Genomic DNA, 25,707 nt, shown 5'->3' on the forward strand with positions numbered 1-25,707 from the left:
CATTTCTGAGAGGCCCATCTGAATAATTTAGTGCTTAAATCTGTAAGTGCATATTCATTCACTTAGATATGAAGGATAACTTCCTATTATTTGAAATTTAGAATTACAATTAATAGAGTAAATAAATTTGATGAAAAGAAGTAAAAAATTAAAATTATCTAACTTACAAGTTAAAGACATCTATGTGCCATTAATGAGTTTAATTACTTTTAAAAGTGTTTTTGTTTTTAACCGACATTCCCCGTGGAAAAAAAGTTTACCTCGTCAAAACATTTCAGGGAAAGGTATATTCAAAAAGAAAAGGTGGTTTAAGCTCAAATACACATTACTTAGGCCAATTTTGGAAAACAACAAGAAATATATGTAACCCACTTTTAATAGTTGAGTGCATTGAAATAAAACAAAACAACAGGTATTCAACATATATATTTATTTTTTTATGGGAGGGCTTTTGTCCAGCCTTGTTGAAATTCACGGAAGTGCTTTTGTCCGCCCAGTTATTTTTCCATGAGAGGGCTTTTGTCCCGCCCTGTTAAATTTTCAACGGGAGGGCCCTTTTGTCCACCACCTGTATTTTCCCACAGGAAAGGGCTTTTGTCCGCATTGGTCATTTTTTTGACGGGAGGGCTTTTAGTCCGGGAGGGCTTTTGTCTGTTTCCCCTTTTTATGTCCTTGGCCATGTGAGGAGTTATAGAGGAGTTATTGCCCCTTCACTTAATACTTTTGTTGAGAAGTGGGCAGTTTCTTGTGAAGAGTTGAGTCCTGGTAACAGAATTCAGTATTATATAAGCTTTTCATGGCAATTGACTTTGCAAAACACAAATTTTTCCTTTAAAAAGGACAGATTATATTATAATCATGGTATATAAGATAAATATACATAAATTTAGGAGGAAAATTATGTGTTAATTTGGACCCAATGGTCCATAAGTTTTACCAACTTTTACATTCCATACTGTCATATATTTTTCTTGTAGATTTTGATATAGTTCTGCAAGTATGTATGTTCATATGTACATAAATGTGAAAGACAACAAACTTTTCTTTGTTAGGTGTATATGGTCATGGGTTAAAGTCTGTGTTCTCAATTGTGCCGTTCATGATTCATTTTACCCCAGAAAATGTTAACAATAAGTGGATGTGGTGTGTAAAACATAATGTATGGGACTTTTTTATTTAGGGAAAAAATGTTAAATTGAATGTTTGAATTAATGGTTATTAATCAAAACAGTAATTTTTTTCAGCATTAAGGAAATAATTATGAGACCTTTGTGGGTGAGGGGTGGGGAGTGGTGGCCTAGTGGTTAAGGGGTCTGCCTATCAACACAGGGATCATGTGTTTGAGCCTTAATCAGGTCACAACTTTGTTTCTTCATATGACACCAGTGCTGGTTGGTTCCAGGAAGTGGACTTAAACGTAATTAATATGAGTTGCAAGAACTTGTTTAAACCAGGGGACTGGGGGGAGGGATGTGTTTGGTTGGCAATTTCTAACAAGTGATAGCAAGATTATTGGTCATTACCTACACTTTGTAATGTAAGAAAAGTAAATAAAAACAACTAAAGTTTCTGTTGAATAATTTGTGTATAATTTTGGAAAGGAGACTTTTGCCAATAACAAATACTTTGAAGATGGGAATTAGACCCAATTTTAGCCCCCAAATAAATGGCCCAATAACCATTGCAAAAGATCACATAAAATATTCAGTAGAGTGTGTGACTACATTGTATTTTAGCATTTAGCTGTTACTTGCATGATATTAATGACATTAAAAACTGTTACTAAGCAACTAATAAAATAGTATGCTTCTATATACATGTTTGATCAGTTTATTCCCTAATAAACTAGGGACTTGTAGCGAGTGTGACTGCATACTGGGTTTAAAGCTTGGACATAAAATATAAAATAAGCGTCACATCTTGGATTTGTAGAATCACAAGCTTGTTCAAATGTGATTTTGATATAAAGTTCTGACAAAAGTAATATGATTTAGTTGAAGATAACGATTTTTTTTGCAAAAATCACATTTTGAATATTTCAGCAAATTTACGCAAATGTATTTTTCTTTCACATTGTGTTACAGAAAAAGAAATATAGACTTGAATAATAAATAATATTCATCCTAATATATTTGATTCTTATCTGTTATACTAAATTAAGATATAAAAAGGTTTTAATTACTATGATTTTAGAATATACTTTACAATATATTTGTCATTATTTAGGTATAGCAGGATAGTATTCATTAATAGAAATTCCAAGACAATATAAGTTTAAGAATTTCCTTTTTTCTTTGCAGTATTTTGTTACATTGTTAATTTTAAAAATAAAATTTTGCTGAGACATATATACTGACAGAATGGTCCTTTCTATATTGCTTAGTTCACTAGGTAGAGCATCTGATTAGTGATCCAGGGGTCACTGGTTTGATACTCTGGTGAGGTGAATGTCTCTAGGACATTGAGTCTAATGGTCATCTATCTCTCACATATTAATGATGTGAGATTAGTAGTTGGTCACATGCAGAGAAATTGTTAATTACTGGTTATCAGTTATCCAGGAAAGCTGGTAAGTTGGATCAGCCATATGATCAAAAATGTGTTAAATCGGCATAAGTAAAACAGGCGTACAAACAAACTTTCTGTATCAGTGGATATTAAAAACAAAGCTAGAGGAAACAGAAACATTTAGTATTTAAATGTCCAAATCTATCTTATTTTCAGATAATAAGTGTTGGAAGGCCATCTTCAACTATAGTAACAATTTTATGCTAAATGAAATATATCATAGAAAGAAAGAAAAATAGATAGAAATGAAACATTCTTGCTTTTAAATGCTTACTTGACCTTTACTGAGATATTTTCCTACCTTGTTTCCTTTTCTGGTGTTTTGATTCTAATTTTCACCTCTTCTTTAATGTTTTTATTTCCTTTGTAGCCTGTAGAAAAGCGTGACCAGGTGCTTCGTAGATCCTCCGTTATAAACACAGAACACCTTAAAAAGTTTATAGCTAGACAAAGGTGGAAGGTAATCCCAATTTAAAATGTGTTATTGTAGACTTTATAACATACCTAGTCACCAATTTAGTTATCTTTGTGTACAGATACTTTACCCATACAGATAGTTTACCCATCATCATACAATATACCTCTTGCCCATCACTGCGGCTGGTTTGAATCCTGTTCTTTCATGTAAGCTTACCAGCTAGCTTAGGATAGATTGGTGGTTCTACTCCTGTGCATTCTTGCGCCTGAAATTATTTACAGAAGGGCACATAAGGTTTTCCTCATCCACTAAGTAGGAAAGTCATCATACAACCTTGATAGTGTTGTTGTGACATTAAAAGAAGTGTGGATATGTGTTTTGCAAATTGATAAAAAAAAATTTCTTTTATGTTAGTATTTTTAGGGGTTCTATATTTAGCTTAAACATACATTTTACTAATCACAGACTTAATGAAATTATTAATTCCAATAATTCCAATTTCATTATCTGACACTCATTATGTCAAGTTAGATTTAGAGACTTTTTCCATTTCCTTTGTTGTTGTTTGCTTTTTTATCTCTGTCTCTTCTTATTAAAGTGCTTTTGCTGTCTGAGAACTAGTGCCATTGATTAGTAAAACTTGTTTAGCTAGAATAGCTTGAGGCTAGTCTGTACACTAGACTCTCTTTTTTTGTTAACAGCTTAGATTTTTTATACTCAAAGCCCTGTTACTCAGGGTGGTTGATCACATGACATATGTTTACGGTAACAATCGGTCACTGCTTATGATCTTTGCTAATTTTTCGTTATATCTTTCAATAGTTGAGTAATAAGCATAATACTATGTTCCAGGTAAATGCAAATATCAATAGTACATATCTTTCCATTGTAACTTTCTTACTTTCTCTGTTATGCTTGCAGAATTTTCTATGTAGCAGTATTTTGATAAAAATATATTATAGCAAATTCTGTGAGCATATTGGGAAAAGTACAGGTACATCAGAAAAATGCATACAATTTGGATTGGAAATCATTTGCCTTGAACATGATATTTGTTATTGTTCAAATATTGAAAGACGTAACAAAAAATAGCAACAACCTTTTAAGTCATGGGCACAGCCATTAGCAGTGTTCAAATGTTCTGTTAAAGAAGTAAGACATGACCACACACCCTTTTACTAGCAATGCATTGTTCCAAATTTAAAACCTTGACATGTTCATGACTTATAGGTGGTTCGTTGATTGGCAATTTTGGCAATTTTATTGTCAACAGTTAGATGCTTATTATAAATAAATACCATTATCATTATAAAGTTGCATAACCTTGTGAAATTATTGATGTATGAATTTTGAAATTTGAAATACTTTTCTACCATATACATTTGGAAAAATACTTTTTGTTGGTCATTATTTGTTCAGATTTTTGTACAAAGAAATTCATATTCTGAATGGAAATAAAAAACTGTGCATATTGTGACTGATTCATATATTCCATAGAATCAGGTTAAATTTTCAGATTTTTTTATACAAAAATTAAGTATAGATAGCATTTGAATAAACACTCAAGAAAAAAAATTGAACTAATGACTATAATCGGAAATATCAGTTTAAATTATGGTCTATTTGAAATACGATGAATGTGTTTGTGTAAAACCCGTTTTAAAATATTCACAGAAAGATTGGTTATTATGAATTTAATTAGTTTTGTTATACTTTTTAATTCCAGCGCTCCATGAAAGTAGTTTCTCTTTGTAACCGATTATCCCGTAGTATGCAGCTTAGACGTATCATGAGTTCCGACACCATTGGTAGCACCTCCGAGGAGGTAAGTTGTTTCAGAGCTTTATTTACATACATACAAAATGTCCCAAAAAATAAGGCTGAGCACTTCACCATTCTATGCCTTTTAATCATACATGGACACATATATTGACAGAAGTTGAGCCTTTAGTTTTTCAGAATTAAGCTTCTGAAAATTTAATGTTGATGAAATAATATTCTATGTACTGAGTGTTTGTCATGTAAGTAAGGCAGCATTTGTTATGTGAGTGAGGGAGCATTTGTTATGTGAGTGAGGGAGTGTTTGTAATTCGAAGAAGGGAGTGTATGTTATTTGAACGAAAGAGTTATTGTAATGTGAGTGAGGCAGTGTTTATTATGTGATTAAGGGAGCATTTATTATATCATATGTTAGGGAGTTTTTGTTATGTGAGTGAGGGAGCATTTGTTATGTGAACGAGGGAGTGTTTGTTATATAAATGAATGTTTCTTATATAAGTGAGGGGTGAGTAATAATAAAGACTTAGATACTTATAAGTTAGTTTGCGTCTGAGGGGACAATGTTTAGAAGCTATAATGATCTGTTATAATATTTTATGAAATTGGAAATGATGTATGTTTCACTGATGTATATCACAAGTTATTGCATGTATATAGAACTGTCTATATGTATCACTATAGCCAACTTCCTTATCTGTTCTTCAGTAATAACAGGGTTGGGATAAGTAACTGCATCATTCATTCATTCATATTCATTCATTCATTCATTTATTCATTCATTCATCCTTCCATCATGTTTATTGGCAAACCATCAGAATAAATTGCCTTTGATTATTTACAAAAATTAAATAATGGCAAAAAAATATTTTTAGGATACACATATGTCTTTATATAAAAGATTATACTGTATTAGAAATGTATTATTGTAGCAACAAATATATAGAGCAAGACCAAGATTTATAAAAAAACAGTTATGATGACTTGTCAAGAGTAATTTGTCATATCTGCATTGTTCCTTTAAGATATTTAGCAATACTATACATATTCTTAGCATGCTATAAAATTTTACCATGATGTTTTCTAGAAATATTTTTTCATATATTATCTGAATACAATGTATTTTCTTCATAATGTTAAAAAAATGAGATCAATATTGTTATGTTATGACAGCGACAGCAGCTTTTATAGTATTAAATACTTTGTTGAAATATGAAAACATGTGTTCAATGAAAAAAATATATCCAATTAAAAAAATATCATTGTATCTATCTATATTGATTTGAGAACAGATTGTTAAACACCTGTTAAACAAATAATAAGCTGTGTTGCTTGAGTTTTATAATACATGTACAAAAAAAAATGTGAAACAAGGATACATGTATGTCCTATATTAATACTAGAAATATTATGAAATCGACAAATAGATGCCAGCAAAATTTTATTTACGTTACAGTAATAAATCTGTGAGTTTATATGATTGTACATTGAAGAAATTATTCATGGGAAAGCACTCATGTGATGCTTATAATACTATGGTAACATGAATTGCTTCCCTTGAATCAAATATGATAATTCTTTGAGGTCAATATTTTCTTTTATTGTAAAGACAAAATAATAGCATTTAAATGTGAAACTAAACAGATTAAATAAATGTCTTTATGAAACTCATTGTAAAATACTTTACTTGAACAAATTGAAACAAATATAATACATGTGGACAAAGTACCAATAAATAAACAATAGGATCCTTCTGACCTTCTGTGAGATAGCTGGATAACTTTCTCATATGAAGGAATCCAAAGTACCCATGGATATTTAAACCATTTGAACCTGCCATTAGAAGCAGAAGATAAATAACTTTTTAAAAATATATATATAAATATATTGTTACCAGTCTTAAATGAGGAGAATCCATATTCCACTTCTCTCACGTGCATGTTTTGATGTCAGTTCTGAGCACCATAGATGAGTGAATGTTCTTGGAATAAAACAATATCACAATATCAGGTATTCACTTTTTCCTGTCATACAAGTTTTCACTTCCTCGTTGCAATAAATCAAGTTTTAATCTTTGTATACATTTGTTTTATTTATCCCTGCCTTCAGAATGAAGCATATAGATATTAATGTCTTATATTTCTGAAATATTTTCTCGTATTGTATTATCTTTCACTGTAATTGTACTTCACACTAAGTCACATTGTAATGTTTCAAGTGCTTGAAAGGATATTTCTGATATTAATTCTTAAATGGAATGAGATTTAATCACTTTCACTGACCTGTTCAATTCATATACATGTAAAAACATAACAAATGTTTTGTTTCACATTTTGAAATGAGAAATAGAGATGTAATATGGTATCGTTTTCTTTCAGGACGCTGATGAAATGACTGACACAGAAAAACAAGATAGTGATAGGGAATCAAGTGAACTTACTGGGTCTTATAGAGAAAATGTCATCAGCTGTAAAGAATTATCAGTGATTGATAATGATGATAAAAATGCTGCTGATACTGCCAATACAGAAAGGGAATTTGAAAAAATTGTGGATGCAAATAAAGGAGATGCTGATACTGGCCATATCAATAAAGAAGTTGTTGAAATTAAGAATACTAATGTTAGAAATGTTGATATTAACAATGTCAATGAAGTGTTGTCTGAAATAAGGGATACAAGTATAACAAATGCTGATATTAACATCAAAAATGAACCTGCTGAAAATTTGGAAACAAACAAAGGGAATGCAAGTATTGCCAATATCAATAAAGACTCACCTGAAATTGAGGATACAAGTAAAGAAAATGCTGATATTGGAAATATCAATATTAAATTGCCAGATAGTGCAAATGCTAATCAAGAAAATGCTGGTATTGCCAAAGACATTAGGGAATTGACTGACATCAGGGACGCAAATAATGAAATTACTGAAACTTCCATTCATAAGGAATTGGCTAATAATGAAGATAAAAATGAAGAAATTGGTGATGATACCAATGATGTTGGTAATATTGAAAAACCAGATGAAGAAAATGATGATATACCTCAAGACAGTAAGGAACTGGATGGACTTGTCATTGCAAATATTGAAAATGTTGATTTTGGAGAAAATGACAAGAAATTGGTTGAAATTGACACTGTAAATGCAACCTGTGAGAAAAGTGGAACATCTGACCAGACTGTGGATGGGGCTGAGGAATTACTTAAAAGCGATGACAAAGATCAAGAAAAAGCTGCAAGTAAATATGAAGACCTGATAGAAGCTAGAAATCATAATATAGAGAGAGTGTTCAATCAGATTACAGATAGTAGCCAACAGCTTGCTTCACCATTTCTATTAAACCAAACATCTTATCCAGAGATAAGAGAAAATTCTGATTCTGAAGCAGTTTATTTGCCTGTACAAACATGGGAAATCAATTATCCTGATGCACAAGCTTTTGAACAATATGAAAATTCATGCATGGAACCTATATTGATGCCAGAAAGCATCAATACTGACATATTGACTGATACTTCTACACATGAAATTGGTGCATTTGATGATGACATTGGTTTGCTTGTAAGTGGCTCATTTGAATCTAAATTTGATCCTTTAGGGCTAACAGAATTTGTGCAGTTTCAGAATGCCTCTGGAACAAGAAATACTGACTTAAAAAGTCCTGGTATGAAGGAAACTGTGAAATCATACTCTGAAACAGTTCCTGATAAATCTAATAACTTATTTTATAGAAATGTCCAACAGAAAAGACTTGGTTTTCGAAAAGTTGGTGAAACAGATGTGAATGCTACAGCTAAACATATTGTTGCTCAAGTTATTGAAACCTCGGTGTTTAATGTTTTAAGAGAATCAGACAATAGAATAAATTGTAATATAAGGTCAGTATTGCAGCCAATCATGCAAAAAGAATTTCAAGGTAATAAAGTGGGAGGGAAAGGAGGTGAAAAACTTACTAAACACTATGACCCATTAAGGTTGGTCTGTTTTGAAAATGATGATGTCATGTATGAAGTTTCAAGTGATGAAGAAAATGATGAAGAATTTGAAAATGAAAATCCTGATATGCATATTTCAAAAGTGCAGAGAAAAAATTCCAATGTCAGTAAATCAATTAAAGGGGAAAAGAATAAAGTAGACCATAAAGGAAAGCTTTTTAAACCACATACTACTTCTAAGTTTGATTTTCATGCGCGGAAACATTTAGAACAAAGGTCATTTAGGAGATCAAGGAAGCTGAGGCCTGCACTGAAAGTCAAGAAGAAGGCAAACAGATTTTGGGAAATGGAAGACTGTATGGAAACAGGGAGATATGAAATGTTTGAGATGCAGGTTCTGAATAACAGTGAATGATGGACAATGTTATGTTTACAAATATTTGAATCCTTTAATGTTTTTTTATTATTTAGTTTTTATTATAACCAGGTTTTAGACAATCTTTTTTTTTTTTTATCATGACTATGGTTTAGACAAGGTTTTTGTTTTTCATAACCAGTATTTAGCTACTGATTTTAATAAAAAAATGTCTATCATAACTTGGATTTATCCATGCTTTTTTCATAACCAGGATGTAGACAAGTTATATTAGACTATGTTTTGCTTTGTTAAAACGTAAAGTTAGTTTGGTTACAACAATGATTTTTATGAGTTTTTTTCTTTGTCATGAATATAATTTAGATCACATTGACAAGGTTTCTTTTATCATAAGCAGGATATACAAGTTTTCATATTCAACATAGAAAGAAGCAATTAGGTCAGTTTTGATTTGTCCCAGTTTCTGTCATAATAAATAATTCTGAAAGATCTACATTGGAACTTGCTAGCTTTTCAGCGTTGAAAAAATTAGCCACACCTTCTGTATTCATTCAAAACAAAGCTGCTGTTTGGTGTAAAACCAGGTCAACCAGGTGTTTAAGTATTATTCAAGTGTTGCCATTGGATAATCAGTCAGCCAATTTGCATACAACAGTAAACCCTGGAAAGGTCCATGATTTTCCAGATATATACTTTCCTCTTAATTTATTGTTGATCACCATAATGACTGAAAATGAACCATATCTTACTCTTAATCTTAGTGTAAAGCATTATTTAAAAAAAAGAAATGCTGATAACCCTTTCATTGAAGACAAACAAAAATTAATATTGGCATATGAAGCGGAAAAGTTTTCCCAAGAATTGTAAAACACATAAAAAAGTTATACATAATGGCCCTTACTGTCTGCTAGGGGAGTGTTAATTGGATAGAATTTTATCCTTCGGTAAAAATGATTTACATTACCTTGTAGTATTTGTGAACATGCACATTTTCTTCTTAGAGAAAAAAATATATCTTTTTCTTGCATGACTTTCTCTTAGAGTAAAGAATTTTTTCTAGTTTGATACAGTAGAATCTACTGTTGTTTTTTCCCCTGCCTGCCATTAGCCTGATTTCACAAACTACCATCCATACTAGATAATTGAATGGGGCTTTGTTTTTTACAGGAAAGAGAATATTTTGTTTTACTAATGCCTGACTGAAATTTTGCATGATATATTACAATTATTATTGTATTATTGATAATAGAGTGGGATATAAATTATATCATTTTTGTGTATTGATTAATATGTCTGAGGACAAAGAAGTTTGAACTATTTTGTTCTCTTTAAATACATGTTTAAAGAGAGAGACTGCGGTTGTCACTGGTTTAAACATGTATCTATAGTTATTGCATGGAAAACAAATAAGGGTTGTGGCCCATCACTGGTTTTATTTATAGTTATTGTATATATAGTTATTGCATGGGAAACAAGGGTTATGGTCCTTGTTAATCAAATTAGAATGGTTTTCCAGTTACATCTGATCTTTTTCATGTTATATTCTAGAACTTTTCGAACCCTTTTAATCCTTAACTGCTGGATTTCTTAAATGAACATGACTGTGCTGATTCCATTTTTAGCTGGATTATTCGAAGAATAAGGAGAGCTATTGTACTCACCCAGGCATTGACGTCACTCCTTGGTTAAGTTTTTGAATGAATCAAAACTTCACACACTTATTTGAGAGCTAAATTATAGGAGGTCACTCTCTAAAGCTCATAACTCTGACATGGGCTTTGACAGAGTTATGGCCCTTTTTGAACTTAAAAAATTTCATCACCTAAGCACTGTAATTGATGAATTCCTTATATAATTTAATAGGCACTAAGAATAGTTGAGCATGCTGTCCTACCGACAGTTCTTGTTGGAACTAATTTTATCGATTTTGAGGATATGATTATTTTGTAGAAACAAAGTAAGCTGTTGATGTTAAATTTTGCATACAAGTTATTAGGCAAAACTTACATTAATTTTAATTGAACACAAATCTTGAACAAGAACAAAGTATTTCCAGTCCTTTAGTGGAGTCTCTTTAATATTACTGCAGTACATTTTTTCTTCAGCATCTCAAACAACAACTACAAAGCTGCCTATTGCATTCCTCTTTATAACATTTTACTGATCTCTATAATTCATTCAACATTTTAGTTGCCAAAGGTAAAGTTTTATTTTTATGATGACGTAAATCTAGCATCAAACTGCTGTTACTTGCTGTAATTTATTTATAAATAAAACAATACCAGAAGGATGAGTGGCTGTTAAAGACATTTTTAGAGATTTTGTATAAATTTTTTGTCTTGTTAACATATAATGATTTTTTCCTGATTTTTTTTTTCTGATTTTTTTTTGTCGACAACAGTGCCACTGTTAACAAAGTTATCCTATTCTAATCGCAGAGATCAGGGGGGTAAAGCTAAGCTATATATTGAAATACCATTACCTCACTAGTTTTATCTATTTAGGTTGGAGAGATAGGATGTTATTATTTTTGATATATTATTTGGCACAGAAATAACAACAACAAAAAAGTTATGGGTTTTATCCTTCTTTTATAATGCCCATGGAGGTTGTAGAAGATTTGCTGTATTGATAGGTATTGATGGAATTGAAAACTGTATGAGGCAGTGTTTGTATATACAAATGTAGTTGTTTATCTCAAGTATGACTTAAATTTTTTGAAGAGAAAATTACGATACATATTTTGGGAAGTGTTGCATAGTTATTAAGATTCTAGTGGTTGGCTGGTGGTGTTTATTGATTGTATTGTGTTCATTTGAAACCAATTTTTAGCTCAATTTTTTCAAAGAATAGGGACAGCCATAGTACTCACAAAGGTGTCTGTCAAGTTTCTGTGTGATGGTTGGTATCTCCAAAACTACTGAAGGGATTGTTACTTTATACACTTGTTCACTATGAATATCTAATATGATTTACACAGGTTCCATAACTCTGAGTAACATTTTTACAGAGTCATGCACCTTATTGTCAAGCATTTTGTAAATCACAAAGATGTTTTTAGCTAAAAAAACAACAACAAAAAAAAAACAACAAACAAAAAAGACAGGGATTATATGGTTTGTGGGTTACTTCGGCCATTGTATTGGATGTGACTTTTCTTTTCTAATAAATGGTATCTTTATACCCCTGCACAACAAAGTTGTAAGGGGGGTATACTGGAATCAGGTTGGCCGTCCGTCCGTCCGGCTGTCCGTCGGTTTTTTCTTGTCCGCCCAATAACTTAAGATTCCTTTGACCCTTAGTCTTCATATTTGGCATGGAGGTTAGTCATGTTTAGTAGATGACCCCTATTGATTTTGAGGTCACCAGGTCAAAGGTCAAGGTCACAGGGGCCTTGACTTCAAAAAGCTTGTCCGCCCAATAACTTAAGATTCCTTTGACCTACAGTCTTCATATTTGGCATGGAGGTTAGTCATGATTAGTAGATGACCCCTATTGATTTTGAGGTCACCAGGTCAAAGGTCAAGGTCACAGGGGCCTTGACTTCAAAAAGCTTGTCCGCCCAATAACTTAAGATTCCTTTGACCTACAGTCTTCATATTTGGCATGGAGGTTAGTCATGATTAGTAGATGACCCCTATCGTTTTTGAGGTCACCAGGTCAAAGGTCACAGGGGCCTTGACTTCAAAAAGCTTGTCCGCCCAATAACTTAAGATTCCTTTGACCTACAGTCTTCATATTTGGCATGAAGGTTAGTCATGATTAGTAGATGACCCCTATTGACTTTGAGGTCACCAGGTCAAAGGTCACAGGGGCCTTGACTTCAAAAAGCTTGTCCGCTCAATAACTTAAGATTCCTTTGACCTACAGTCTTCATATTTGGCATGGAGGTTAGTCATGATTAGTAGATGACCCTTATTGACTTTGAGGTCAAAGGTCAAGGTCACAGGGGCCTTGACTTCAAAAAGCTTGTCCGCCCAATAACTTAAGATTCCTTTGACCCACAGTCTTCATATTTGGCATGGACGTTAGTCATGATTAGTAGATGACCGCTATTGATTTTGAGGTCACCAGGTCAAGGTCACAGGGGCCTTGACTTCAAAAAGCTTGTCCGCCCAATTACTTAAGATTCCTTTGACCCACAGTCTTCATATTTGGCATGGAGGTTAGTCACGATTAGTAGATGACCCCTATTGATTTTGAGGTCACCAGGCTCAAGGTCAAGGTCACAGGGGCCTTGACTTCAAAAAGCTTGTCCGCCCAATAACTTAAGATTCTTTTGACCTACAGTCTTCATATTTGGCATGAAGGTTAGTCATGATTAGTAGATGACCCCTATTGACTTTGAGGTCACCAGGTCAAAGGTCACAGGGGCCTTGACTTCAAAAAGATTGTCCGCTCAATAACTTAAGATTCCTTTGACCTACAGTCTTCATATTTGGCATGGAGGTTAGTCATGATTAGTAGATGACCCTTATTGACTTTGAGGTCAAAGGTCAAGGTCACAGGGGCCTTGACTTCAAAAAGCTTGTCCGCCCAATAACTTAAGATTCCTTTGACCCACAGTCTTCATATTTGGCATGGACGTTAGTCATGATTAGTAGATGACCGCTATTGATTTTGAGGTCACCAGGTCAAGGTCACAGGAGCCTTGACTTCAAAAAGCTTGTCCGCCCAATTACTTAAGATTCCTTTGACCCACAGTCTTCATATTTGGCATGGAGGTTAGTCACGATTAGTAGATGCCCCTATTGATTTTGAGGTCACCAGGCTCAAGGTCAAGGTCACAGGGGCCTTGACTTCAAAAAGCTTGTCCGCCCAATAACTTTAGATTCCTTTGACCCACAGTCTTCATATTTGGCATGGAGGTTAGGCATGATTAGTAGATGACCCCTATTGACTTTGAGGTCACCAGGTCAAAGGACAAGGTCACAGGGGCGTTGGCTATTAAAAGCTTGTCTGCCCAATAACTTTAGATTCCTTTGACCCAATGTCTTCATATTTGAAATGGAGGTTAGTCATGATTAGTAGATGACCCCTTTTGATTTTGAGGTCACTGGATCAAAGGTCAAGGTCACAGGGACTTTGACTTCAAAAAGTTTGTCCACCCAATAACTTAAGATTCCTTTGACCCACAGTCTTCATATTTGGCATGGATGTTGATCATGACCATAAGGTGACCCCTATTGATTTTGAGGTCACTGGGTCAAAGGTCAAGGTCACAGGGACCTTGACAAAAAAAGCTTTTCTTCTCAATTGCTAAAGAATGCCTGTTCGCAGTGTATTGATTTTGACATTTTCACATTTGAATCATGTAGAGTACATAACTTAGCAATGCACTGGCTTAGTAACCTCAGATTTGGCAGGGAGGTTGTCCTTGAGCTCTAAATGGCCACTGTTGATTCTGACAAAGTGGTATGCCGGGGTATTCAAGCCATGATAGTGGCAGTTCTAGTTTTTACTGGTTTAGTCAAAAAAGAAAATAGTGTACTTGCAAGGAATTATGTAATGGCTGGGCTTATTTGCATCTAGAGGTAAACTTACACTACTGGCAAAAATGGTGGTTGATTTTTTAACTGCCTTAAAAAAACAACAACAAAAAACACAAATGTATATAGTAGCAGGTCAATTTAATATCAAATATTTGTTTTGTTTTTGGTATGAAGTGTCTTATCTGATAAATGAGATGAGCATACAAACACCAGATGTTGTTCCTATTTAAATGATATTGTTTGAATCATTATGACAGCTTGTTTTGATGGAAATCTTTTCATGTTGGTTCACTTTTCTTACTATGAGTTTAATTAGAATAATGTCTCTACAACTGATTGATGACAGGTTAATATCATTTGATGTAGGTATTTCTATGTGTCTGATGTTTAAATGGATAAAAAAACCTTTTGCATTCAACTTACCCCTTAACCTGCTGAGTTTGTAATGGATTTGCCCATCTTTGAATTTGAGGATATTAATATCAAAATAAATAAAGTGGCTCTCACCAGCAGTAGCCTGTTCAGATTGCAAAGATGTAGAGGCAAAAGCTATTTTTTATTGTTAAAAATTCAGTCATCTCATATCTTTTGAATTAATAGGACTATATTTAGCTATGAGAAGCTTGTAATGTTTTTTAGCTCGACTATACGAAGTATATGGAGAGCTGTCCTACTCGCCCCGGCGTCGGCGTCCGCGTCCAGATTTCAGATTAAAGTTTTGGTGCAGTAAAATATTTTTCACTATAACTTTGTCATTTCTTAAGGTATCAACTTCAAACTTCAAATATATGTTCCTTATCATCAACCACATCTTATGTGACAAGGTTCATAACTCTAGCACCAATATTTTCAGATTTATCTCCCCTTGAACTTAGAATTTTCCTTAAAAAATACTATTTTTTACTGTTACTTCTTTATTTCTTAAGGGATCAACTTCATACTTCAAATAAATGTACCTTATCATCATCCACATCTTATGTGACAAGGTTCATAACTCTAGCACCAATATTGCAAGAATTATCTCCCCATCAACTTCGATTTTTTTACTAGAATATTATTTTTTACTATAACTTTTTTAGTTTTAAAGGTATCTACCTCAAACTTCAAATATTTATTCCTTATAATCAATTATATTTTATGTGACAATGTTCATAACTCTTGAAGTAATTTTTACAGATTTATTTCTCTTTGAACTTAGGATTTTCTTTAAGAAATATTATAACTTTGTTACTTTTTAAGGTATCTACTTCAAACTTCAAATATATACTTCTTATCATTACATACATGTTGTGTGACAAGGTTCATAACTCTAGCATGACTATTTCTAGAATTATTTCCCTTGATCTTGGAATTTATTTTAACAAATGTTATTTTTTTTACTATAACTTAATACATAATTATACATAATTGATTTTTCTTTCATAGTTTTGTCCTCCTTACTGCGTCCAGTATTTTATTAGTCGAGCTTGGCTGTCTCCTGTGACAGCTCTTGTTATTTAGGCAGAACTATTCAATTGATTGATACAGGCCCAAAGGTTATAAAGAAATTCACCAGGCTTTGACACACTTGGATCTCATGCATTTGATTGGTCAGAAGCTGTCAAAGAATGTACACTGACCAATGAAAATCTTGAGGTTTGAGACAGAACTCAGAAAAAACGTTTTATAACTTTAAGGCCAGGTCTGATTTAACTGTCAGAATATGTTACATTTAAATAATTGATGTAGATACAATCACATCTGTGGTAAATTGCAATGATAGATCTGAAGATTTCATTGATTGATTGATTGACTGTGATTTAGCTCAAAATTGTTGACTCAGTTTATCTGACTAATTTTCAGTCATGTCATGTAGCTTTTAATTGCTCCATGTTTGTCACTAAATGTTTTCAATGGACTAGTCTGTCTTTCAGTCTGGGCAAAACCATTTATCATTTATAGGGGAAAATTTCAAAATATGTGTTAACTGAATAGCAAACAGTGCAGGCCATGATCAAGCAACACGCAGTCTATACTACCCTTAAATAAATAGATTTTGAAATTTATAGTTTAAATTGATAGAATAAATTGATAATCAGTACGTTATACTGAATTTATACATGTTTTGTCACCTTATTTCAACACCTTATTTCTACCTCATTAATAGCAGAATGATGGTATCCCGTATTTCTTGTATATGATGGCATATATTAGGTTATTTATATGGATTAGAAGTGTCTTTTGCTGGCATAAGTTTTTTTGTTCTCTTTTTTGTTACAATTTACTTTGATTTTAAAATTTCATGAAATCTAGCATTAATCTGGAAGGCATGTTGCTTGTAATATTTATAATCCCATGTGTAAAGATTATTCATTTGAGCCACGTCACAACAAAACCAACATAGTGCGTTTGCCTCCGCACAGTCTAATCAGGATCCATGCTGTTCGCTTACCAACTCTATTACAAGTAGAGAAACTGATAGTGAACAGCATGGATCCTGATCAGACTGGGCAGATGCGCAGCTGGTCTGGATCCATGCTGGTCGCAAACGCGAAATGTTGGTTTTGTCGTGACGAGGCTCATTTAATGATACATTGATGCATTATTCATATCACACAGATTGAGCCAAAATTATTTTAAGACAGTTTCACATTAGGTTTTGATTGAATGATTTAGATTTTGTCATATGATGTTGGTGAAGAAACTTTTCTGTATTATTATGTTAAATATTTATGTGGCATATTTATACCACTGTATGAGGGTAGAAATCATGCAATTGTAGATGTGTTAACATGCTAATAATATACACTCATTTTATATTGATGTCATTTCAACAGGTTTAAACCCAGCTTCTCAATGATGAAGCTTTTCATATCGGATTTAAATCTTATTTTGTAAATGTAATGGTGCATCATATTTTTGCATTTATCTTATTTTTTTAAATCCACATCTTTATTCAGTGTAAAGATATGGGATGTTCATAGTGCCATGACAGATAAATGTAATGTAATGTGATGTAAATTGTAAAATTGCAACCTATAATGCAAGGATAGCATTTTTGAGAAGAAAATGGTGAAAGATTGGATGATTATTGTATTTACTATAACTCCTTTGGCTCTTCTGTATATGTCTGTTTTGATACTCTGGTTTTGTACTAGCTTTGAATGATTTTAGTGGCAAACTGGTTTAGTTAAGTTTTCCTCCTCATCCAGGATTTTGTACCAGTACAAGTCCGGTTAGGATTGACATGATATTGATAATAACAATTTTATCACTAAACAAGTCATGGGCATAGTCAGAACCATAGGAACAGAATTAAGTGGTTACAATGCCAACAGCCAATGCATATATACATACAATAATTTGCAAGTATTAGCTCATCATTATTGATTTACTTCAATCTTTTATGATTGAGTTAAATTAATTGATTGGTATAATAATATCTGAAAATTTTAGGAGCCTTACAGAGTTACTGCCCTTTAAACCTAAAACTCACTGAATTAGTTAAATAGATTTGTCCTGCTTTGATTTTGGAACAGGTCTTTCAAAGTTTTAGGGGTTTCAAATTCAAAATACTAAAACTGAGCTACCGATTGTTTTATAGAACCTATTGTCAAACTGTGCAAGTGGAAAATTGTAGGCTAATCACTTACACCTAAGTTGATCAAAGGTTACAACACATACCATGTAGATATGTAAGAATTTGGGAGTTCCTCTTCACTTATTTTTATCAAGAGGATGCTTACAGTTTCATTATCAGTTATCTTCAATATGTATTTTCATATTATATAAAATACAACTTGGTGTTTTATCAAAAATATCTTTATGTAAGCCTCTTGAATAACTGTTTTAGTATATTAACTTGAAATGTTATATGTTTTACAGCCACTTGCTTCTATTGCAGATTCATTAAATTTTATATACTGTTGTGTAAAATTGCAATTTCATCTTTAATTGCATTTTGTTGGCAACGCATTGTAAGAAAATTGGCAATGTTTTGATATTTACGCTACATTTATATTATGTTTTATATTCTTGTATTATTTTGGTATTGATATTTAATATTGTGTATAGAGGGACCACTTTGAACAGATACTGGATCAGAAGTATAATGTATATATAAAAGTCTAGAGACTTGTGGTGCTTCTGGTATTCTTTTTAGCTTGACTATTCCAAGAATAGGGAGAGCTATATTTTACTCAACCAAGCGTCAACGTCACACTTTGATTTAGTCTTTGCATGCAAGTTGGTATCTCCAAAACTACTGAACGGAATGGGTTGAAACTGCACACACTTCTTAGAGAGCACAAGGCCTGTAACTCTAACATGGATTATGACAGAATTAGGGCCCTTTATGAAAATGTTACATTATCCAGGCTCTTGTTTTTATTGAGAATAGTTGAGCACACTGTCCTACTGACAGCTCTTGTTGTATTAAACATGTATATTTTATATATATTGATATTACATATATTTTGAGACTAGCAAATGTTATTAATGATATAAATGATATTAATAAATATTATATTCTCTGTTCCATACCATTAATTATTTATATACTTTGAAATAAAGACATATATATTTCTGGCCAGTGTTTATAATTGATTTTCAAATCCAATTAAGTAAGGAATATGCCTGTATGCTACAAATAAGTGCACAATTCTCATGATTACTGTGAATATACAACATCTGACAACTTTTCCAGGCAATCAATTTTTTTGGCCCATAGTCTAGAGCATTGTATTTGCTTGGAACTCCTTGGTTACAAGTTTGAATCCCTGGATTCAGAGCAGGATTTATTTTTTCAGGTCCATTGAATTTTGCATCTTTATTTTATAAATTAGAAATGCTGGTATGTCAATGAATGACTATTTCCAAATCACTTATGTTATATAATGAGAATATTGTACAAGTGTATGATTTGTAGGTCAAAGATTTAGGTTAATATAATTAGAAGCAAATTAACAAATAATTGTAAATCAATTGATACGCAAGTTGAAGTGAATGTGAATGGCAATCTAGAGGCTGGATAGAGGCTCACAGGGAAGACTGGGCTTGTACAGCTATGTTGCCCCTTTAGAAATTAATTTGTTTGTCCGTGTTAAAGTAGTTACTGTATGGAGGTTTCCATATTTGGTTTTACAATAACAGGTTAAAGGTCTTGCTTTTCAGGGTCGATTATGCCTCTTTTTTGTCATTTTGGAATGAAACAGTTAAGCAGTTTTGAACTATTCTCTCTTTATCGTGGAATGAGGAAATCTATTAATATCTTTCGATCTAGACAAATGGAAAGAATGAAAGACAAGTTTGGATAGAGTCTAGACTTAGGTCTAAGAATGTTGTGCTTTGTTGTCAGATACTTATCTGTAAATACATATCCCGCTTCCCTTCCAAAACAACATTGATAATCTTAACAAAACCAAGGCCAAATGAATACAACAGTGCCAGGACATCCATTAGTATTTTGCATGTTGGTATTTCTTATGAATGGGAATCTATGTGAGATGTATCTATAGTAAGACAGTGTCATTGGTTAAGAAAAAAACAAAACAGATCAAGACATTGGATTAACTTGGGATTACTGATTTTAGTACTCAAGTACTCGGTCTTTCTTCTGCGATGTGTCTATAGTCAGACATTGTCATTGGCTAAAAAAAAAAAATACTGAACCAGACATTAAATTATCTTGGAATTACCAATTTCAACTAGTACTCATTGCAAGTATTCGGTCTTTCTTCACATGCAGTACCCCTGTTACTGGAAAGATTTCTAATGACTAAAATGTCAAATCTCTCAAGAAAATGAAGATGGTCATTCCTTTATGAGATTGACACCGTCAGTCATCCAGTTTCTTTTTTTATTTGTTTAGGAGTCTAATGATTCACTTAAATCTGAAATTTTTTATTCAATTAACTAAGGCTTGTTCATCTAGAATTCTGAAGGTCAGTGCCGAGACTCTTTGCACAGAATTACGAGTCATGGCACCTGAATATCTAGAATTGTAATAGTGTAATATAAAAACACATTCTTCTCCAGATTTATACCTATAATAGTTATTAAAAAGAAACAAAACATAAACAAGATGTGACATTTATAGCCAAAATTAAAAACAGCAGAAGACTTCACATGCATAAGAGTGCTGACATTCATATCTTGATACCTGTGGCCTGGCTATTCCACAACAGAAGCCAGACAGTGTCCATATGACATTTGACTGTGGAAGCATGACTTGAAATCCTGTAAAGATTTGTATTGAAAATTAGAAAGTTATCTTGGCAGATTCCTTGTAAAATGAAGTCATAAAATTAATCTGTTTCCAGACTGCAGCTGTTGTTGTTTACATAGCTGTAATATTAATATTGATATTAATATATGTAAATATCACACATAGACAATTATTGAATTATTGATATGAAAAAATATATACAGTAAATAAATATACATAATTAATATGGCCATCACTCCATGCAGCGTTGTGGTGTAGTAATAAGTGTAATTGATTTGAACTGTTTCCTCTAATCTTGATATAATGAATACTTTATAAGTAATATTACATGTATAAAGGCTAATAGATTGATAATTCTTAAATGTTGTTTCTTAAACGTTGGAAAACTCTTAAAATGTTGTTTCTTAAATGTTGGAAAACTCTTAGATGTTGTTTCTTGGAAAACTCTTAAATGTTGTTTCTTAAACGTTGGAAAACTCTTAAATGTTGTTTCTTAAACATTGGAAAACTCTTAAATGTTGTTTCTTAAACATTGGAAAACTCTTAAATGTTGTGTCTTAAACATTGGAAAACAAGTCTCATTATATTAGGGGCGTCCTTTGCTGAGTGGTTGGTCACTTGTGTAACTGGATAGTTGTCCAGGAAAGCTGATGAAGTGGATGGCTACCATTAGAAGACCAAAATGTGTGTTAAAATCAGCGTTAAAATCCAGAAAAACAAACATAATAAAATATTCTGTTGATTGAAATTAATTTTAAATTTTGATTCCTCAAAACAGTCAAGATATAAATGAATAGTTTCAGAAATAGAAACTGGACAATTGAGTTGAAAAAAACTCGGCAGATTAAGGTAAAATCTCAGGAGAAACTTTATTTGCTTCATTACATTGAAATAACATAATTACTGCACCAGCTGCAAAATTTCAGATTTTCAAAAAGCATTATAATCTAAGAATTCAGTTAAATAGACCTAGCAGGTTAGTTTACGTTCAATCATATATTGACATCCAGTGACAGGTGTCAGAAAATAATGAGTTTTGTTGGATTTATCAAGAAATTGCATCTTTAACAATAATTGCTTTTATGAGATTTGATTCAGTGAATCAGAACAGAAGTTATCGATTGAGAGGTGTGCATAAAGATTTTAAATTATGTTACAAAAACAAGATGTAATGGTTAAACTGTTTTTAATGTTTTTTTCCTATTGATTTGAATTCTTTAAGTTTTGCCAAGCACAAAGTAAAACTTTACCTTAACCTGCCTAATTTCTTAAATGAACTTGTCCAGCTTCCATATTTGGAACTGTCCATTATCAGTTTTTGAGAAATTAAGATGTAAATATGAAGTTAGTCAACCAACAGTATAGAGCTCGGTCAGACTGCACGCATTCCTGGGTTGGCCTTACCCTATACAGGTGGTGAAGGCTAATCACATTTGGTTCCACAGTAGACAGGGGAGGTACATTATGCTAATGTGTCCTCGTATCAGAAAATGTAAAGAAACAGTGTCTGGTGGCTTGGTAATAAGTTTGTTGTAGAGTCGCGCACAGTCATGCACAGGCATTGAATTTTACAAACCAGCATTGTTTATTCAACAAGAAAAATCTTTACTTTGGCTTTAGAGTACAAAATCAAAACAAATTAAATAAACAATATCTCATTAACTATCTTTGTTTTGTGTCATGTGATATAGATAAAAGTGGTGTCAGAAGCCACAAGAATGGTCTATTGGATTATCTTTAGACATAGCAAAGGCACAGTACAAATAAAATTTCTTGTATCTAATTCTAAACAAAAAATAGAAAAGGAGCAAGAAGCCCTGCACAATAATTGGCCCACTTAGCAGAATTTCCTGAACCAGTTTTTACATAAGCCCAGCCAAAGCCATCGTTGGATTACCCTGCTCAGCCAAAGCCATTGTTAGGCTACCCAGCTCAGCCAAAGCCATTGTTTTTTCCCAGCTCAGCCAAAGGCATCGTTTGGTTATCCAGCTCAGCCAAAGCCATTGTTTGGTTACCCAGCTCAGCCAAAGCCATTGTTAGGTTACCCAGCTCAGCCAAAGTCATCATTGGGTTATCCAGCTCAGCCAAAGCCATTGTTGGTTACCCATGGCATATGTTCTGTACATATCTACATTATCTAGAATATAATATAATCTGGGTAACCGCAATAATGAGCCAAACCAGACATTCAGGAGGATTTAAGTCATGACTTTCCAATGTTACCCTTGCTGTACTCCATGTTGAGACATATGTTTATGGGAAGTCAGCCAGACAGACATCATTCCTGTAGCTACCTGTTCCCAGATGAAAGCTTTCCTAATTACCCTACTAATGTCTTAATAAATATTACCTACTTTAAAACTGTATCCATTCTCTACAGGTTCTGTATATTGATCATAGCTAAAACAACACTGGAACAATTAAACATATAATTATCAGCCAATTTGTTCACAGAAATTTCTTTTTCATCTTAATTGTTAACGTCCCATTTCTGTTGCCAGGATAAACCTTTAAGCTTATTGTTTAAAACATTTAACTAAATATTTAAAAACTTATCTTTTTTCTATTTCTTTTATCTACATTTCAGTCTGTATGTATAAGTTAAGTGTTTGTCTGCATTAATTTGACCCTTTAAGTCATTTATTTCAGGTCAGTTTTGAGTTTTTCTACAGTAATTACTTGTTTTTCTCATCTCCTCTTGCATCACTATAAACAAGTGCTTGTACTAATTAATTGTCAGAGACTCTTCATATTGACATAGTCTGTTTTCTCTTTAAATATTATTACCTGTATGTATGTGATTGATTATAGCGCTGAAAATGTCAAACAGGTCTTATAATAAGACATATTGAAGCAGTAAATCATGCCATAATTTCCTTATGAAGAATCATAATCCATATTTTCTTAGTTACAAATTTAATTTATAGTTTGATTGTGTTAAATGGAAGCTATAAGCTTATTGAGACACTCTTGAATCCCTTCCTGGAACCAACCAGTTCTGAACCAACCAGCAATGAATGTAAAGTTTCTTGCTCAAGGAAACAGCGGCTTGCGGCCTGACAGGGTTTGAACCCACGCCGTCAGCTATCCTTAGATTACTAAGTACAATGCGTAAACCACTCGGCCACGCCGCCACACAATATTTTCTTTAAGTGCTGCTACTGCATGATCACCCTCTAGAAAAAGTGGAATTCCTGTGGTTTACATTGATTTTCAAGTTTCAAACTGTAAATTTTGGAAACTTTGAGCTTAGCAATCTTTGGCTTTTTTTTTTTTTCGCCAATCGTTCATTCAGGTTTTGATATCAGTGTTTCCTGCTGGTAATGCAGGGCTTATATCTGTATGTTATTTTAACGCCTGATAATGGAAACAGTTTTACAAAAACAAATTTCCTTTTCCTCCTTGAAATATCTAGATATTAATCATTTAGGGCAATGTTTTAAAAGAATTGTTTTAAGGGCTCAACACATTATGATTTCTATAAATGATTTTTATTACATAATCATATTCATATTTATTATGTTTCAGCTGTTCCATTTTCTTTGTGATTAAGTTTGCCTTTTTTGGTGATTTTATTAAGTTTCCTAATGATCTATACTGTTGACTCCTCAATCAAGATGGATTGTTCCCAATTCAAAACAAGGCAATGCCATTTCAAAATCAACTTAAAAAAAAGAAAAAAATATCAAGAAAAGTAACTGTTGGTTGATTCAGATTGTAAGAAATTGTTTATTAAGGTAATAAGTTACATATGTTATTTAATTACCAAAATTTCCTGGTAAATACCACCAATTACCTTAATGAACTGATGAATTACCTTAAGTGCTTATTAAATAAACTTACAGACCTTGCTGGAAAAAAGATAGAGGAGTGCTTCAGTACAGAAATCTAATTTTACTGATCAGTATAATCACAGTAAAATATTTTTGCACCAGAGAAGTTTAAAATTTTGGTCTGTGTTCAATCTTCCATACCCTCGTTAATCTGTTAATCCTACGCCCTTAGAACAGATCAAATCTCTCATTAATTTGTTTTAGAAATAAGATCTTATTCTTGATGTACTTTGTCTGAATTCTTTTTATTAAAACAGTATTTTCCGTAAATTGTATATCAGAAAAGTTTCAATTATTTATATCAGAAAAGTATCAATTATTTATGTAGATTTTGATATATATTTCTTCAGCCCTAATTTTTTTGTAATCATTTACCAGCATCATTTTCTCATTTCTCAGCTACCCCTGTAGCATATTTTTTTCCTATTCTGTAAATGTTTTATTATTTAACCATTGGCAAACTTTTGTATTGATGGACATTAGATAATCATATATTTTTCCTCCTTGTCGGTCTATAATCATGATTTTCTCTTTTACGATTGGAAAAAGTTCTATAGAAAGTTCTATAGAATTTGTTCTTGATTTATGAACCCTTAATCTATACTGTATTGATATTATATGTTTTATAGAATAAAGAAGAAGAAAAAATTGGATAATTTACGTATTTTCTCCATAGACTACTGCAGCATTTCAGTGTTTCTAACTGGAAGTAAGGTCGCTGCCGTGCCTTCTCCAGTATTGATATTTTACCTGACATCTGTCTGTATTTTAAATACAGGTGATGTTAAACACACATGTATTTTCTGTGTTAGTTCTTTCGCTTGGAATAATATTATGAAAAACAGATATAAAAAAAACATTCTTTTTTGTTGCAGATTTGTGAGGATTTGATATATTCTTTTTGTGCAGATTTTTAAAATTTAGTTGCTTAGAATCATTCTTGCATTATGAGATTATACAGGTGCTTTGAAATATATTACAAGTACTTCGATTGGACTGGAGTTAATTGTTTGCTTAGAAAATTATTTTCGAAAAAAAGTGTGAAAATAAAAGTTGTTGGTGTTTTTTCTTACTATTTTTGTGTGGATTTAACTTCAATCAT

General features: G+C 32.4%; 1 protein-coding gene across 3 annotated transcripts in view; it reads left to right on the forward strand.

The window, feature by feature from the left end:
* Nucleotides 1-25,707, forward strand: part of LOC132728699 (death-associated protein kinase 1-like) — a gene marked incomplete at its 5' end in the record, with an annotated part of 107,046 nt that overhangs the window by 40,056 nt on the left and 41,283 nt on the right. For 2 of the 3 annotated variants that reach the window (XM_060714379.1, XM_060714380.1), the window contains 2 exon segments: nt 2,939-3,028; nt 4,713-4,811. In XM_060714379.1, the coding sequence (XP_060570362.1) occupies nt 2,939-3,028; nt 4,713-4,811 (189 nt within the window). 3 annotated transcript variants of the gene reach the window in all.

This window comes from Ruditapes philippinarum, unplaced genomic scaffold, assembly GCF_026571515.1.
Source record: "Ruditapes philippinarum isolate M1 unplaced genomic scaffold, ASM2657151v2 ctg4675_1_1_1_1, whole genome shotgun sequence".
NCBI lineage: Eukaryota > Metazoa > Mollusca > Bivalvia > Venerida > Veneridae > Ruditapes > Ruditapes philippinarum.